This window comes from Phacochoerus africanus, chromosome 3 (assembly GCF_016906955.1).
Source record: "Phacochoerus africanus isolate WHEZ1 chromosome 3, ROS_Pafr_v1, whole genome shotgun sequence".
NCBI lineage: Eukaryota > Metazoa > Chordata > Mammalia > Artiodactyla > Suidae > Phacochoerus > Phacochoerus africanus.
The window spans coordinates 170203496-170222255 of record NC_062546.1 but is presented as its reverse complement, the minus strand read 5'-3'; the positions used below and the strand labels follow the sequence as shown (position 1 = coordinate 170222255).

The window sequence follows — 18760 nt, the reverse complement described above, 5'->3', positions numbered from 1 at the left end:
TGGTCTAGGTATAAAATTCTTTATTTTCCTACTTTTTTTTTTGGGTCTTTTTGGCATTTCTTTGGGCCGCTCTCTCGGCATATGGAGGTTCCCAGGCTAGGGGTCTAATTGGAGCTGTAGCCGCTGGCCTATAGCACAGCCACAGCAAGGCCGGATCCTTAACCCAATGAACAAGAGCAGGGATCAAACCTGCAACCTCGTGGTTCCTAGTTGGATTCGTTAACCACTGTGCCATGACAGGAACTCCTATTTTCCTGCCTTTTAAAGTAGGAAATTATTTCATATATCACTGTGTCTTTAGTGCGTAGCACAGGCACTTAGTAAATGTTGTAAATTATCGAGTTTAGTGTTTTAGATTATGTTTCACATTAAGCTATCATTTTTATTGTTTAGTGTAATAAAACTCGGTAGTGGTACAATGAAGAAAAAAATCTTGCATAGTGGGATGCCTGACAAATTATTGACAGTAGTTGTTGGTGCTGTGGTTTAATTATCTTTTGGCATCTCAAAAATGGTATGCTATTTAAAAATTACTCAATTATATATCAGAAATGTAACCTCAGGGTTCTGTCTTCTTTTAATTCCCTTGATATTTGTGCTCTCTCTTCTCTGTGGTGCTTGGTTTTTCTTACCACATTGGATTTCTTTCATGTATTTATTTCTTTTTTCTTCTTTCTCTCCCCAGCACTTCTCCTTTGCTTCCAATACCTCCAGGGAGAGTTTTTGTTTGTCTTTTTGCTATTTCTTTGGGCCGCTCCCACAGCATATGGAGGTTCCCAGGCTAGGGGTCTAATCAGAGCTGTAGCCGCCAGCCTACTCCAGAGCCACAGCAACAGGGGATTCGAGCCGTGTCTGCAACCTACACCACAGCTCACGGCAACGCCGGATCGTTAACCCACTGAGCAAGGGCAGGGACCGAACCCGCAACCTCATGGTTCCTAGTCGGATTCGTTAACCACTGTGCCACGACGGGAACTCCTCTCCAGGGAGAGTTTTATATTTCCCTCAACTTAAACAAATTCCAGAGCATCTTTCTCCTTAGATATATACAAATGTAAATCAAAAGTGTTTGGCTTACTTTAAAATTTTGTTACCTAACTTTAATCAGGTCCATTCAGTCTTAGCATAGACTTTCTCTGATGCACAGTGGCCCAGATGTGGTAATTAGTATGACTACAGAGTAGTTAAATGATCTCTCTAGGGATTTTTAAACTAGTTTCCTGCCACAATTAAGAGTTTTGGCCACTGCTCATGTGTAACTGTTACTCTCCTTTCTTATATTAAATTCAGAAACGAGCTCTAGAGGGAAGTTCGTTTGGCTTTGTGCTTTGGTGACAATAGTTGTTTTATTGTTTCTGTTATGCTATGCAACTTCTCACTCTCTGATTGCCTTCTAGGTCTACTAAGGGCAATCTTCTCTCTCTGGATTTTATGGCAGTTATATATACTCTTATGAGTTTTAAAAGAAATAGACTAAGACAGTGGGGAAAAGGAGCAGTGCAGGAAGAGCATTTCACCCCTTTAGTTGCTGGCATCTGTAGGTAGATGTTTATTGGTACCTCTAGAAAATTGGAGATGCTAGAGAGTGTAGAAATGGATGTCAGTGAGCTTTTCAGTGAAAAATAGAATTTTTTTTTTTTTTTTTGCCATTTCTTGTGCCGCTCCCACGGCATATGGAGGTTCCCAGGCTAGGGGTCTAGTCAGAGCTGTAGCTGCCAGCCACAGCCACAGCCATAGCAGCACAGGATCCGAGCCACGTCTGCAACCTACACCACAGCTCACAGCAACACCGGATCATTAACCCACTGAACAAGGCCAGGGATCGAACCCTCAACTTCATGGTTCCCAGTCGGATTTGTTAACCGCTGCACCACGACGGGAACTCCCTTGAATGCTTTTTAAAATCACAAGATGTTTTTGTACTTAAGTAAAAATGACAAAAATATGAACTTAGGTTTAACCACTCAGACTAGTATTAATTATGTTAATATGTAGCTGATTACAGGTCATTAGTTTATTGCTGAATAATTCTTAAGATTTTCTTTTAGTCAAGATTCTTTCTGTTTTAACAGAAAACAACAAAATAATAAGTGTGTACCTCTTGGCTAAGATGTTTAATTTTAATCTTTTAAACTCAGCCTTGTATTCTACTAAAAGATCTGACCTGCCCTGTATGTAAATTTAACATAAAGATTTATTTGTGTGCCTGCTTCATGTCTTTGTTCTCATGGTGTATTTGATTATAGTATTAAATCTCTTGATAGCTGTCAAAGGATAACTACCAAAGTTTTCAAATTTGCTAATGGGTTATAATAATAACCTGTTAATAGTATTTTTATATATTACTGTTTCTAAAACTCTTCTTCAATTGCCACTAATATATTTGTTAAATTAATAAAGTATTATTTCTTATAGTGCAGTCCTGTATCCTGTATTTATCTTTGCTTTTTTTTTAACTGTAGGAAATTGCTGATAAAGATGGAAACAATAAAGTTCTGTCCTTTACTATCCCTTCCTTATCTAAGCCTTCAATATACCACGAGGTAAGACTGGAAAGGCAGAATTTTTTAAAAAATTATTTTGAGTAATACATCTTTACACATTTGTCTCTTAAAAGTAGATGTTTGTTATTAGTGATATAAAGTTGAGCTGTTTTCAAGAGAGAGTAATTAATGAAGAATTTTCCTCTAGTTCCTTTTTTTTTTTTTTTAACTTTTTAACTTTTTTTTAGGGCCACACCCATGGCATATGAAAGTTCCCGGCTAGGAGTCAAATTGGAGCTGCAGCCTCCTACCTGTGCCACAGCCAGCCACAGCAGCGAGGAATCTGAGCCACGTCTGTGACCCACACCATGGCTCCAGACAGCGCCGGATCCTTAACCCACTGAGTGATCGCACCCACATCCTCATGGATACTAGTTGGCTTCAGTATTGCTGAACCATGACAGGAACTCCCTCCTCTAGTTCTTGTTTATTTCTTCTTCATTTTTCCACCAGTATCATTTTCAGTCTTTTTTATTAGTCTTTTATGAATTTTCAAAAATATTCCTCAATTTTTTCCATGTTAATTATGAGTCATCTATGTTGGGTTGATTTGTTCTTAGGAAAATGACTAAGTAGAAGAATATTAACATTGTAATTGTTTCCACTTAAAAGGAGTTCAGTTGATGCCCTCTAGCTGTTCAGTAACATTACACTTCTGATTTTACTTATATTTATTTGGTTGAAGAACATGAAAACATTGATAGTTATATAGGTAGATGACTCCTGTTGAGCAAGCTCCTTCTGTCTCTCTTTAAGTATATATGTTATGAATCAAGCTTCTGACCTGTAGTGGCCTTTAGTACATAAAGTGGTGAGGAAAGCATTTAAAGGAACTTCACCAATAGCCTAAAAATTATGTTCTATTTTCTTATCAACAGACAGTATTCACTTGCCTCATAGCTCTATGCAGTTTTTATTTTCTTAATTAATTTTCTTGGGACTTCTTTGTGTGTTGGAAATAGAATGCCTCATATTTAATCAAGAGTCATTTTAGCATAGAACATTTCTGAGTAATATATTTTAAATATATTCTGTGTTATCATATTATAAAATAGAAGATAGCGAACATTTACAAATGGACAGTTCTAACTGTAGAAACATGAAATCAATTATGTCACTGTTAAAGAGACATTTGATCTTGGTTTTGTTTGTATTATAATTGTAACTCTACACCTTGCTTTCTTCACTGTAGAATGGGATTAATGAGAGTACCAAGCTATCTGAAGTTAAACCTCCAAGTTTGAATGCATAGACCCAAGGAGTGCTCTGTGTTCTGGAAACAAACAAATTAGAATTGATGTATTTACAGACTTTAGTCTTTCCTTATTCTATGTCCTAAATATAGATTCAGTCTGTAATATTTCAAAAAATAAAGATGTTTTTAGTCTCATATGTTTATATATAATTTTTTAAAAAGAGCTATAGAATGTATATAATTGAAAAATGGAACTGGAAGTTCCTGTCATGGCTTAGCAGTAACAAACCTGACCAGTATCCATGAGGAGGACATGGGTTCAATCCTGGCCTCGCTCAGTGGGTTAAGGATCTGGCGTTACCGTGAGCTGTGGTATAGGTTGCAGAAGCGGCCTGAATCCCGAGTTGCTGTGGCTGTGGCTGGCAGTTGCAGCTCCGATTCGATTCCTAGCCTGGGAACCTCCATGTGCCACGGTTGCGGCCCTGAAAAAAAGACAACAACAACAACAACAAAGAAAATGGGAGTTCCTGTCGTGGCTCAGCAGAAATGAATCTGACTAGGAACCATGAGGTTGTGGGTTCAATCCCTGGCCTCATAAGTGTTGCTGTGAGCTGTAGTGTAAGTTGCAGGCGTGGTTTGGATCTGGTGTTGCTGTGGCTGTGGTGTAGGCCGGCGCCAATTAGACCCTTAACCTGGGAACCTCCATATGCCATGGGTGTGGCCCTAAAAAGCAAAAAAAAAAAAAAGAAAAATGGAAGAGGTTTTAAAAGAGGAGAATAAATGGTCTTAAACTGCCTTTTGTTGAGACGGAATTAAGTATACTTACATGATAGAGATTTTTACTTCCTTTAGGAGACACAGTCTCATACTTTACCTTGTTTTTGTAGCCCTCAACAATCGGATCCATGGCTTTGACAGAAGGGGCATTGTGTCAGCATGATCTCATCAGGGTTGTTTACAGTGATCTTCATCCTCAGAGGGAAACATTCACCGCACAAAACAGGTAATAATTGTTAATCTGTGCTAAATAGTTAACTATAATTACTTTGGTTCAGGTTTGGTATGAGAAGAGGAAAAATGTTAAATATGTCATACTAGTGAGGTACAACATAGCAGTGAAATACTCATCCATCTACTGCTTGGTACTAAGTTTTGATCCTCTTATATAAAGCAGTGTAAAAACTGAAGGGTGGGCATGAAGTCAGCCAGGTCAGGGTTTTGTGTGTTCTAGCACTGCAGCTTAGAAGCTCGCCCTCTCTAGCAGTTTACCTGCTCTCTACACCTTGCTTTTGTCATTGTAGAATGAGTTAATGAGAGTACCTACCTACCTGGAATTAGACTACAGAGTTTGGATGCACAGTTCCCCATCTGCTCTCATTTCTAATACCAACTGTAAGTTTAGGGGGAGGGTATCCCATTACCACTCTTAGATCTGATAACATGCTAGGTGGAACTCACAGAACTCACTGAATGGAAGTTGCTATAGTCACAGTTACGGTTTTTATAAGGAAAAGATATGGATTAAAGTCAGTCAAAGGAGGTATTACTGATTTCAGGTTCATCCACAGTTCAAAAGGAAAGGTTGCTTTATTCAGGAGCTGTAAGAAACCTGGGAGAAGGTAGACTCAAGTCCAAAAAACCCAACCCTGACATTTTTTTAAAGAGGGAAAGGGGAAGCTAATCACAGTTAATCATTTGGGGAGGGGATCAGAATGTTCATTATCTTCCACTTTGTGCAGGCTTTCTTCTGATAGGTTAGTGGTGAGGGCAGGGTTCTGTAAATTCCTGAGGAGGAACCAGGACTCTGCTACACTATTGTTTCTTGACTGCTCCTTTCTTGTTTCTACATTCCTTCTCTTCCCTTAATTAGCAACTATTTGAATCTACTCTTTAGAACTCAGGGAAGGTCATGGAGCCTAAATGAAGCCTGTTTCCTACAAACTAGAAACTGAGAATGCAGAAAGAAACAGGGACCCCAGAGCATCCTGTTCTCTATCAGAGAGATGTGTAAGATGGAGGCTAGGAGTGTTCCAAACACAGAGCTTCCGTATCCTAACCCATGGAGTCAGGGTGCATTACGACCTCCTAGCATCAGTGTGTGACAGTATGCATAGAATCAGACTCAGGTGAGCTTTGGTTCCAGAGTTTTTAGTGGGCTCTGTAGTATAGGATTGATTATATTCATTGCTCACCTCTGGGTTGACTGATACCATGTAGCCCAAAGTTCTACCCTAAATAACTTGATGGTTCTTTCTAGTGTGGCCAGCCACAACCTAAGAATGTGAGATGTGGCCAGTCCTACCCTTAGACATGTTGTTAACTTACTCTGAACATTCCTATCACTGATATGGGTCACTTCCCAGCAAGGGAGCAAAGGACAGACCCCTTTGGGCAAGGCCCAGTTCTTTACTACACTGACCATCCCCTGGCCTTTAGCCAGGGTTCTTTTAAACAAAAACAATCATGTTTACCTGGGCATCTTCATTTAGTATAGTATTTATGTGACACACGCAGATAGGAGTATGATCGTTTTGAATATGCCTAACATTTGAGGAGCCAGTGTAACCTAGGGGTATGTTTGAGCAAACAGAAAATTCGTTTTGTAAAGCCATTACACACATTTATTTATTTATTTATTTATTTTTTATTTTTTATTTTTTTGTCTTTTGTCTTTTTGTTGTTGTTGTTGTTGTTGCTATTTCTTGGGCCACTCCCTCGGCATATGGAGGTTCCCAGGCTAGGGGTTGAATCGGAGCTGTAGCCACCGGCCTACGCCAGAGCCACAGCAACGCGGGATCTGAGCCGCGTCTGCAACCTACACCACAGCTCATGGCAACGCCGGATCCTTAACCCACTGAGCAAGGGCAGGGACCGAACCCGCAGCCTCATGGTTCCTAGTCAGATTCGTTAACCACTGCGCCACGATGGGAACTCCATATTTATTTATTTTTGTACCAATTTGATTACTCCTTCCCATTCTACCCCAATCTGCTGCTATTTCTATTTTGTGATAAATTTAAGCAAAACTATTTATGATATGAGTTCCCATTGTGGTGCAGCAGAAACGAATCCTACTAGGAACCATGAGATTGTGGGTTTGATCCTTGGCCTTACTCAGTGGGTTAAGGATCTGGCGTTGCTGTGAGCTGTGGTGTAGGTCGCAGAAGCGGCTCGGATCTGGCATTGCAGTGGCTCTGGCGTAGGCTGGCAGCAATAGCTCCAATTGGACCCCTAGCCTGGGAACCTCCACATGCTGCAGGTGCGGCCCTAAAAGGACAAAAGACAAAAAAAAATGCTATTTATGATAGAAATTAGCTGATGATTAGCTAAATCCAGTTCTTCCTTCAGACTGTTTTCCATTCCTCGCCATCCTAACAATGCTTTAATTCAATTTACCAGTACACTCTCAGTATTATAACCTTACCAACAATGCCAGTGTTATACCATATCACAGAAGGGCAGTAAATGCAACCTGAAAAATAGGAGTCAAAGATACTGGCCTACTACTAGAGTCTCAGTCTTTAACTGTTATCCTAATTCATCATCATATCTTATCACCAAAATGTCTCCCAGGGCAGTCCATTCATCCTTGCAGGCTTCCATTTGACTTTATCAGGTTCTGAAAGCAAGAATGGTCTCACCAACATATTGCTTTCGGGAACCTGATGTAATTGATCCAGGATGTTTCAGGAGAAGGGGAACAAGGGAATGGTCATGTCCCAGGTCTTGAGTGAGTCCATTGGACAGGCTGCCCAGTGAGGGTCCTTGGCTTCATACAGGAAAGAATTCAAGAGGGAGTCATTGTAAAGAGAAAGCAAGTTTATTTAGAGAGAGACACATCCCATAGGTAGAATACAGTCCGTCTCAGGAGGCAAGAATGGCCCTGGGGTATGGGGTTATTAGTTTTCTTGAGCTGGGTCATTCAGCTATTCTGGGGAAAGGAGTGGAGATTTCCAGGTAATGGGACACTTTTTGGCCTTTTACAGCCAGCCTGGGAATTGTCATGGCGCCTATGAGTGTGTCATTTTTCATATGCTAGTGCATCACAGTGAGTGTGTGAGGGCTTAACTACACTATCTTGAGCCTACTTGGTTCTAATCAGTTTTTGTCGTATCCTCAGTGGCTGTGTTATTCTTTTAATGGTTGTGTCTTGCCCCCTTCCTTCCTTTCTCAAAGAGACAAAAGACAATACTGTTTCCTTTTTTTTTTTTTGGTCTTTTTAGGGCCACACCCACAGCATATGCAAGTTCACAGGCCAGGGGTCGAATCATATTTTTACCTGCTGGCCTATACCACAGCTTACAGCACCGCCGGGTTCTTAAACCACTGAGCAAGGCCAGGGATCAAACCCATGTCCTCATGGATACTAGTTGGGTTCGTTAACCACTGAGCCGTGACGGGAACTCCATGATATTGTTTCTTAATCTGAACCTCTCTCAGGGTAACAATGTGATACTGAATTTCCCTCATTGTATAATCCATGTATTAATTCTTTTATCTCAGTTACCATTCCTCCTCTCCAGTTGTACACAAACTTTTCTGTTGCTGTGCTGTCCAGATTGCTGGCACCAATACTAGTTTAGCGTGTGCTTCCCCTTAGTCCACTCCCATCCATTTGGTGTGGATTTATTTAGGCACAGAATTAGTGGGCTGTCTCAACCACTTGGCAATACATACGAATTCTCTCTCAACTGCAGTTTTGCTAGATGGAATGAAGAAGGCACAACCTACCTCATCAGGCCCTTAGGAATTCTGACATGAAGGTTTAAAGATACAGTTGTAGTTTCTCGCTTAGGAATCATCTCTGCTCTGGCACCTTTGGTGGCAATCCTGGTCCTCAGATCACTGTTTTAGGTAGGAGTAAAAAGTGGAGGTATGTGGAGAAGGAAGAAGAAGAATAGTTGTACCACCATCTTACCCCTTGGGAAGAATTACATAGTCTACCAGCCTTGTCCCCCATTCCACCTTTTCCCAAATCTCCCATAAAAGAGAAGGAATCTACCTAGTGGTGGACCCTCCCTTGGTTCTGCTCATGTTGAGTATGGTGCACACCATGAAGGCATGTAAGCCAGCTTTATTCTTGTCTCCACTAAACCCCCTCGCCAGCCCCATTTTAGATAACAAACGTTTCAACTGCTGTTTCCACTTCTCTGTCAAACCATTAACCTGAGGATGTTTCCTTACCCATTGTTAGACCCTATGGGCTGTAGAATATGTTCCTTGCTCTGAAGAAATGTGACTCAGCAATCCGAATTAGTGCAATATCGTCTGTTCTGGTCCTTGTATAGTACTCTGAATATTTGATCTCCATGAGGTAAGCAAAGCTCAGTGCATAATGTCTATTCCTGTCAGGGCCCATTCGTAGCCTCCAGGGGCTACTGAAATCATTCCAGGTGTTGGACTTGGGCCTTATTTCAGGGGAATCTGCCCCACAGCCATTTGCAGTCTGTTTCTCTTGCAGGCATATAAAAGAGTTCTTTTTGGCATTTTGTGCCTCAGAATGCAAAAGGAATGTGTCTAAATTCAGCCCATCACTGCATTACAGCAGTACTGCCATGTGCACTCATTCCATGGACCTGGATGGCCACCTCCAGCAGGCATATTGGAATATCTGCTCTTTGATACCAGTCACCTTCCATTTCTAGAAAGGATTTCTCCTGGTGGGCATAGACATAGACTACTTTAAGACGCTTCTCAGATTCCCATACCTATTTCCTTAGGGCCATTCCCCATAGGGCACCCCTGTAATAGACCAGTTTTCCATTGCTCTTCTGTCTGACCTTATGACCAGGCCATTGGCTACCACTTATGAGTTGGTTAAAGCCCAAACATAGTGGCAGCTAGGATGTAGTTAAGCCCATCCACCAACCTGATTTATTTTTGCCTTTTTCAGTCAGAGCGACAGCCTTCCAAAAAGAGTACAGTCCATTTATCTTACAACTGCCGTCCATAAAGCAAGCAGCTCTTTGTCCATCAATAGAGAGCTGCTTATATGGTACTGTCCAGGTGATGCTAAAATCTGGCAGATTGTCAGATGGTGCCAAAATTGGCCCTAGGCTCCCTGCCTCCCTACTTATGAGTACTCTGAGTACCTCTTTGCATTCCCCTGGTTGCATGTTTCTGCACAAACCATTTCCATTTTATTATGGAACTTTTCTGGCACAGTCCATGTGTTTCTGACATCACCCAAGATATTATGGATATTGCAGATTTCAGGATTATTTTATGTTTCAGTCATGGGAGCAGCTCACTTGTACCTAATGGTGAGTAGGTTGTCTATCAAATGGAGGTTTTTCTGGTCCCAAATCCCAGAAGTTTTTGCTAGGTGGCATTTACTAGCTTTTGCCATAAGGTCAGGTTGGCTCTGCATGGGGCTGTTGTGCAGCAGTTAATGACCTTGTAGGCTTGGGCAATCTTATTAGTCCCAATTGAACATATCCAGTTAATATTGGAGAAAGGGTAGATTGGCATGCTATTTTATGATACCAGATAAAGGGAAGTGTTTTATGATACCAGATAAAGGGAAGTGTTCCCTAGACATAATATTTGTTCCCATAATACATTCAGGTAAATGAGACAATCACCTCATATAAACTTTATTTAAACTTTCATCTTAATCCTGTCAGTCATTGTATTATATCCTTTCAATAGAGAGATCCTGTCACCAGCCCCCACCCTAAACAAACTTATCAAGTATGACACAGCTTACTTTCTAAAAGCTGAGGTAAAGGCTAGAACTCTTTTTTTATCATAACATTATCCTGCATGGTTATTCCTAGGAATAAATGAGATGATGCCTAAAACATGCCTTTTTTTTTTTCTTTTTTCTTTTTGGCCACCCCTGCTGCATGCTGGTAGTTCCTGGGCCAAGGATCAAACCCTCACCACCACAGGAGCAACAACATCTAATACTTAATTTGCTGAGCCACCAGGGAACTCCCAAAACATGCTTATTTATTAGCACAGTGCCGGCACATAATATATGTTAGTGATACTCTTTATTTGTTACATAATATTTTGTGTTCCTAGTAAAATAGCACTCACTGGTTATAATATTAGAGTTAACCGCAACCTCATGGTTACTAGTCAGATTTGTTATTGCTGCACCATGACGGGAACTCCCTCCTCGTTCTTTTTAAATAACCGCTTAGGATCAAGCAAATTTCCATAGTTACTAACTTTTGATCAAGTGTTTCAATCTGGAATTTCAGTTCTTCTTAAGGTTCTTTCCAGTATTACACATATGATAGAAAATGCAGTGGTTTCTCGTGTTTTCTAACACATTGGAATTCAGCTTTAGTGATCATTTTTTATTAGCCAGCAGGGTATTGTATAACACTTGGAGAAGGTCTTAACTAATTTAAAGTTACAGCTTAATTTTTTTCTCTACAGTTGGGTTGGTTTACTAAATTATTTCATAATAGAAAATGTATATTAGGAGTTCCTGTTGTGACTCAGTGGGTTACGGACCCAACTAGTATCCGTGAGGATGCGGGTTCGATCCCTGGCCTTGCTCAGTGGGTTAAGGATCCAGTGTTGCCACTAGCTGTGGTATAGGTCACAGATGAGGCTTGGCTCCCACGTTGCTCTGGCCATGGTGTAGGCTGGCAGCTGCAGTTCCCATTCGACCCCTAGCCTGGGACCTTCCATATGCTGCAAGTGCAGCCCTAAAAAAGAAAAAAAAGGAAAAGAATATGTATATTAATATAATGGTTCATTAGTATAGTTTGCAGACTAATTTGCATAAAAATCATCTGGTGACTTTGTTCCTTCTTTGTTTTCTTATTTTAATCTTTTGACGTTTGACCTTACATATTTGTGGTACATTTAAAATAGAAGAGTATAAAGTAAAAATAGATGAGTACAAAGAGAAAAATATATGCCCTTTTCCTCCAACTACCCATTTCTACTCTCAGAGTTAAACTGTTAGCAGTTTCTTATGTGTTCTTCCATAAATTTTTGGGTTTTTTTTTTTTTTGGTTTTTTTTAGGGTCTCACTCACAGCTCATGGAGGTTCCTAGCCTAGGTGTCCAATCAGAGCTGTAGCCACTGGCCTACACCACAGCCACAGCCACAGCAACACAGGATCTGAGCTGTGTCTGCAACCTACACTACAGCTCACGGCAACGCCAGATCCTTAACCCACTGAGGGAGGCCAGGGATCGAACCCTTGTCCTCATAGATCCTAGTCCAGTTCATTAACCACTGAGCCATGAAGGGAACTCCTGTCGTTCCAGAAAATTTTAATGCATGTAAAAGCATATATTCACATTAAACACATGCAGGCTCATAAACCCTAGAATCATTTATACCTGTTGTTTCAACTTGCTTTTTAATTTAAGAGTAATCTTGGCCATCTTTCTCTACCCTGACAATATAGAGATCTCCTCGTTCTTTTTTTTTTTTTTTTTTTGCCTTTTTAGGGCCACACCCTCAGCATATGGAAGTTCCCAGGCTAGGGGTCAAATTGGAGCTACAGATGCTGGCCTACAGCCACAGCTATTCAGGATCCAAGCTGCGACTGTTACCTCCATATATTACAACTCACAGAGTGCCAGGTCCTTAACCCACTGAGAAGGCCAGGGATCAAACCCGCAACCTTGTGATTCCTAGTTGGATTCGTTTCCACTGCACCACGATGGGAACTCCTCCTTGTTTTTTTTTAACGGCTGCTTAGTATTTCATTCTGTAGTTGTACCATCAGTTTTTAACCAGTCTCATATTGACTAATTTAAATTTTTTCTATTTCTTGCTAATATAAACAGTATTATAAGGAACACAATTTTTTTGTGTATATATATGTGCATGATAGCACCATAATATCTGTGAGATAAATTCCTAACAGTGAAATTGCTATGCTTAAGAATGTTTGCCTTTTCAGGAGTTCCCATCGTGGCTCAGTGGTTAACGAATCTGACTAGGAACCATGAGGTTGCGGGTTCGATCCCTGGCCTCCCTCAGTGGGTTAAGGACCCAGCATTGCCGTGAGCTGTGGTGTAGGTCACAGATGTGGCTTGGATCACGAGTTGCTGTGGCTGTGGCATAAGCCAGCTCTGATTAGACCCCTAGCCTGGGAACCTCTACATGCCATGGGAGTGGCCCCAGAAAAGGCAAAAGACAAAAAAAAAAAAAAAAAGTTTGCCTTTTCAGTTTGAGCTGATATTGCCAAATTACCCTCCTCCAAACCACTATACTAATTGAATCTCCTGCCAGTAGTTTAAGAGTTCCTGTTTCTTCATATTTAACCCCCAGTACTGGATAGTTTCAAAATTTTTAATCTGTGCCAATCTGATCAGTAATAATTGATGTCACATTGTTTTACTTGGCATTCCTTTAATTATGACCAGGTTTTTAATATGTTGATTCATTAAATATTTTTCTTGAGCAGTGCATTACATATTCATATCCTGTGTTCATATTTCTTATTGAACTGTGTCTTTTTTTTTCCCCCAGTGATTGGCAAGCATTTTTTAAATATTGAGAAAACTGCAGTGTTTTATACCTGCAGATTTTCAGTTAGTTATTGACTTTTCAATTTATTTTACTTTGAAATATAGTTTACATACCCTGAAATTCACCCCTTTAAAGTATACAATTTGGTGGTTTTTGGACCATTCACAAGAATGTGTAGCCACTACCACTGTCTAACTCCAGAATGTTTTTACCACATACCCCTTCCTTTCTCCCAAGCCTCGTCCACCATGTATCTCACTTTCTATCTCTATGATTTTGTCTATTTTAGACATTTCATATAAATGAAATTATACAATATGTGACCTTTTGTTGTGTCTTTTACTTAGCATGTTTTCAAGGTTTGTTACATGGTAGTCATTCCTTTGTATGACTGAATAATATTCTATTATGTTAATAGACATTTTGTTTATTCATAATCTATCAATTGATGGATATTTGGGTTATTCCCACTTTTTGGATTTCTATGAATAATACTATTATGAACATGTATGTAAAAGTTTTTATATAAACATGTTTTCAGTTCTTTTGAGTACATACCTTGGAGTAGAATTGCTGAGTTATATGGTAATTTAATAATTAACTTTCTGAGGAGCTGTCATATTATTTTCCAGAGTGAGTGTTTAATTTTGCATTCCCACCAGCAGTGTACGATAGTCCCAGTTTTTCAACATTCTCACTTATTTTCCCTCTTTTTGATTATATCCATCTTACTGGGTATGAATTGTGCTATTGTTTTGTTTTTGCTGTGTGTTTTACTTTTTGTACATTCAGGAATATACACACATGCATGCCTTTTTTTTTTTTTCAAAGTTAAATATTATTAGTTCTACACAGTTTATTAACTGCAATCTCCAACTCCCCCTCCCTTCCATTTCTCCTTTCCCAGATGTAACACGTTAAACCAGTGGTTCTCAACCAGGGCACCTCTGCTCCCCAGGGAACATTTGGCATTGCCTGGGGACTTGTTTGATTGTTAGAGCTGAGTAGGAGGAGGACTGCTATAGGCATCTCAAGTATAGAGGTCAAGGATGCTGCTCAACATCCTGTAATGCCTGGGCCAGCCCACCACAGCGGCACCAAATGCCATTAGTGCTGAGGTTGACAAATCTTGCTTTTAATATTTACCTTCACGTCTTTGAGTAACAGTGCTTCTCAGTTTTTCACTTTGGGTCATTGTCTAATAGCTTATCTTGATGAAAGACTTTTAAAAAAGATAAAAATTTGGCTTGTTACCGCTCTCATTGTCCTATCTTCTCAGTATGGTTGTGTTAAAGAATTCATTATCTGGATTTCTCATTATTATGAATGTCATTGTTTATCAGAGCTATTCAGTGCTAGGCTTTTAATTCATTGATTACTTTTCCTTTCCTGCATATCTTTTTGTTTTCCTTGAAATTCATCTTGGCCTTTTGTTTTGTTTACTATGTGCTTTGTAATTCAACCCCTGCAAATTTTCTATCAGTTTTCTAAATTGCCTTTCAAGACCTCATTCATACCAATTATTCTCTCAGTTTTATCTATCTTCCTGAAAAGGGAGCTTTTTTACTCACTCCAGTCTGGACTGTGTTGCCCTCTTTGCCTTAAATGGTGTACACTTATTATCTTGAGGTCTTCCTTACTCCCGTCCTAGGAATTCTTTTTGTCTTTTTCCTGTGTGGATAGACACAGGAAATAGTCTCACTGTTTCCTGACTCCTATAGCCTCATTCTTTGTTCATAATATTCTGAAATTCCATGGTGATATGTATTTGTGTGGGTTTATTTCCCTGAGCACTAGGTGGACAGTTTTTTTTTCTTTTCATTTTAGGGCAGCACACGTGGCATATGGAAGTTCCGAGGCTAGGAGTCAAATCGGAGCTGCAATTGAAGCTATGCCACAGCCACAACAACACCGGACCCAAGTCACATCTGTGACCCACGCTGTAGCTTGTGACAACTCCGGATCCTTAACCCATTGATTGAGGCCAGGGATCCACCCCACATCCTCATGGACACTGTGTCAGGTTCTTAACCTGCTGAGCCACAACGGGAATTCCTAGGTGGACCTTATGTCCTCTACACTGGGTTTTTGTTAATTTTTTTTTTGGACCGGGCCTGTGGCATGCAGAAGTTCCCAGGCCAAGGATAGAATTCTTGCCTCAGCAGTAACCAGAGCCACAGCAATGACAACACTGGATCCTTAACTGCTAAGCCATCGGGAAACTCCAGCCTCTCCATTTTATCTTTTATCTGGTCTTTTTTTTTTTATTTTAATTTGTCTGTTATTTATCTGGTCTTTTATTATCTGTCTTCTGGAGCTTATATTATTTGAATGTGAGAACTCCTAGAATTGTTCTCTCTCTTCTCCCATTTGTTGTATTTTTTTTCCTTTTGCTTTACTTTCTGTGGTATTTCCTCAGTTTCATCCACTAATCCTAGTCTTTCCTCTCTTTCTGCTTTCTGTCTATCTATATTTCTTTCTCCCTCCCTCCCTTCCTTCGTTTCTTTTTCTTTTCTTTTTTTTTTTTTGTCTTTTCTAGGGCCACACCCACAGCATATGGAGGTTCCCAGGCTAGGGGTCGAATCGGAGCTGTAGCTGCTGGCCTATGCCAAAGTCGCAGCAACTCGGGATCCGAGCCGTGTCTGTGACCCACACCACAGCTCACAGCAATGCCAGATCCCACTGAGCAAGGCCAGGGAATCACACCCATAACCTCATGGTTCCTAGTCAGATTCGTTAACCACTGAGCCACAACAGGAACTCCTCTTTTTGCTTTTTTTCCCTTTTTGGAAACAGCTCATTTTTTAGGATATTAGTGATAATTTGCTTTATTTAAAGTTATTTTTTCTCTTTTATGTTTTCTGTTTCCTCCAAATTGTGCCTCTCCCCCCCTATTTATTTTGATCTTATTTGCATGTTAGTGGAGTTCTTCAGATGTCTGGTAATTCTTTTTTCCCCTTTACATTTAAGAGTAGGAGAATAAAAAATGAGAAGCTGTGACCATGTTAGGGGAGCTAATTGACTATGAAGTTCACAGCTTCTCATTGGGCCATTTAGCTGGGGAACTTCCCAAGTCCATAGCTTTAAGTCTTTCCTCTTAGGGGGGTCAGATTCCCCAAAGAAGACTCTTTTAGTCTCTTAAGTAGAGTGTTGGCTTCTAGCATTCTAGCCAAATAGGGAAGAAGAACTTGAAGTCTCAATATCAAATAAGGACTATTTCACTCAAATTTTTCTATTTTTAGCATCTTCCTCTCCTTCTTCCAACCCCAAACCACAATTGTGGCTGGTGGTTCCTAGGTAGAAATTTCTCTTTTATCCTTTCAGAAAAAAAATCTTCAATAAACCTAGCAACACAGAGAAGGATAAAGGATGTGAAGATATGACTGCTTCCACATCAGACTTTCAACTCAGTTTTTAACTTTTCATTTTGAAGTATTTTCGGACTTTAAAAAAGTTTCAAAAATAGTACAGAGAGTTTCCATATACTCTTCACCACCTCTGGGAAACATTTTAGAAGTACAGCATTCCCATTCTGCCCTGAGAGATTCTAACTGGGTCGGTCTGGGTTGAGATACAGGAATATATTATTCCAAAATGTCCTTAAATAACTACAGTGTGCATCCAGGTTTAGGGGCCACTTTCTTAGTGATTATAAAGATTAGGAAAGCATTCATTTATTCAATAAAAATTTATTGAGCAGTAATAATGTATTAAACTCTGTGCTCGACACTAGAGATAAAAATTAATAAATCAGGGTCTCTGTCCTAAAGTTGCTTGTTATTCAGTAGATGAACAGAGGTAAAGACAGAGAACTGATTCGGGGCATGAATGCTATGTTAGAGCTACATAAGTAAAGGTAACAGTTTCTTTTTAGTTGGGAGAATTAAGAATGACTATGTCTGACGTAAAAATTTGAGCCAGGACTCGAAACCTTAGCAGGAGTTTCCCAAGTGAAAAGTATGTTCTAGTAAGAAAGGAATTATGAAAGGTTATGGCATATTCATGGAATGGTGTAGGAAAATCAGTGTGTGGTATATGTGGTAGGCAGTGGAGAGAAGTAAGGGGAAGTAGGTTCACTTGAACACCATGGTGAGTTTAGGTCTTATCATTACAGTCAGCAGGAACAGTGGATTAATGTAGGTGGGGGAATCATCAGTTCAAGCATCATCATTTATTTTTTAGAGGAAGAAACTGTATCTCTTTTTGGCAGCAAGAGATACAGTTTTTAATAAGGCAAACGGAAATGGGAAATTATTGGGAAGGATATTACAGTAATCTTGATTGAGAAATTATGAAGATCAGTATTAAGGCCTTGTTGTTATAACCCTGCAGCAAAGAAGTTATACAGTCCCTAGCAGAAATAATTGTTTATAATCTTTTTTCCTTGGTTTTTTTTTTTTTTTTCCCCTAGGTTTGAGGTCCTGAGTTTTCTCATGTTATGTTATAATTCTGCTATTGTGTATATGCCTGCTTCATCTTACCAGTCTCTTTGTCGAATGGGCTCCAGGTAAGAAAAATAATTATCATTAACCTTTACATTCATTTATTTGACATATATTTATTGAGCCCATTCTCTCTGGATAGGCATTGTTCTAACTGCTGGTGATATAACAGTAAACACAACTTAGGAAGCTCACATTCTTGTAGGAACCCTTATCATCCCTCATGTGTCATGGCTTTTTGAAAATGTTTCAGTGTTAAAGAAGGATTTTCTAGCTGAACATCAAGATAAGCCAAGATGTTTTAATCTTAGGTGGTTTAGTGATATATCTAGTCACTGCCTGGATGCCAATTTTTTTCTCTCTTTCTTTTTTTTTTTTTTAATTTCCTTTTTTTGGCATTTCTTGGGCTGCTTCCATGGCATATAGAGGTTGTCAGGCTAGGGGTCGAATTGGAGCTATAGACACTGGCCTACGCCAGAGCCACAGCAACACGGGATCCGAGCCACATCTGCAACCACACCACAGCTCACGGTGATAGAGGATCCTTAACCCACTGAGTGATGCCAGGGATCAAACCCGCAACCTCATGGTTCCTAGTCGGATTCGTTAACCACTGCGCCACCAAGGGAACTCCTAGATGCCAATTTTTATAAATTACTTTAAAAACTTTAAATAGTCTTCTGTACAGAAAAAGTCTTAAGAAATGTGAAACTTTTTCCTTTATACATTTCACAAATAACTGTTTCTGCTTTGAATAAGATTTGCAATAGCACTAATTATGTGTATGTCTCATTTATATTTCTATATTCTAATCTTTTCTAAATCAGAATTTCTAAAAATATGGACAGACCTTAGCTGAAATTTAAATTTCCACTATTAAAAAAATTAAGTAGTATAAATTAATTTGGAAACAAAGGAGCAGAATTTTAATTAGAAAAAGAACACCAAGTTTATTATCCTGCCTAACTGAATTTATTTGAGAAAATTGACCCCCTCCCAGAATGTTAAATACTATATTAGTTTTCTGTTGCCTCATAACAAATTACCATGAATTTATTAGCAGCTTAAACTATCACACATTGTGTTATTTATTTATTTATTTAGTCTTTTTAAGGCTGCACCCATGG

The 18760-nt window shown here is 39.6% G+C and overlaps 1 protein-coding gene across 5 annotated transcripts in view; it reads left to right on the top strand.

Moving 5' to 3' along the window:
* HYCC2 (hyccin PI4KA lipid kinase complex subunit 2) overlaps positions 1–18760 on the top strand; it is a 76718-nt gene that overhangs the window by 40925 nt on the left and 17033 nt on the right. For 4 of the 5 annotated variants that reach the window (XM_047773208.1, XM_047773209.1, XM_047773206.1 and 1 more), the window contains 3 exons: positions 2463–2543; positions 4626–4741; positions 17603–17698. In XM_047773208.1, coding sequence (XP_047629164.1) covers positions 2463–2543; positions 4626–4741; positions 17603–17698 — 293 coding nt within the window. The remainder of the gene's footprint in view (positions 1–2462; positions 2544–4625; positions 4742–17602; positions 17699–18760) is intronic. The other variant, XM_047773207.1, reaches the window with a different exon arrangement.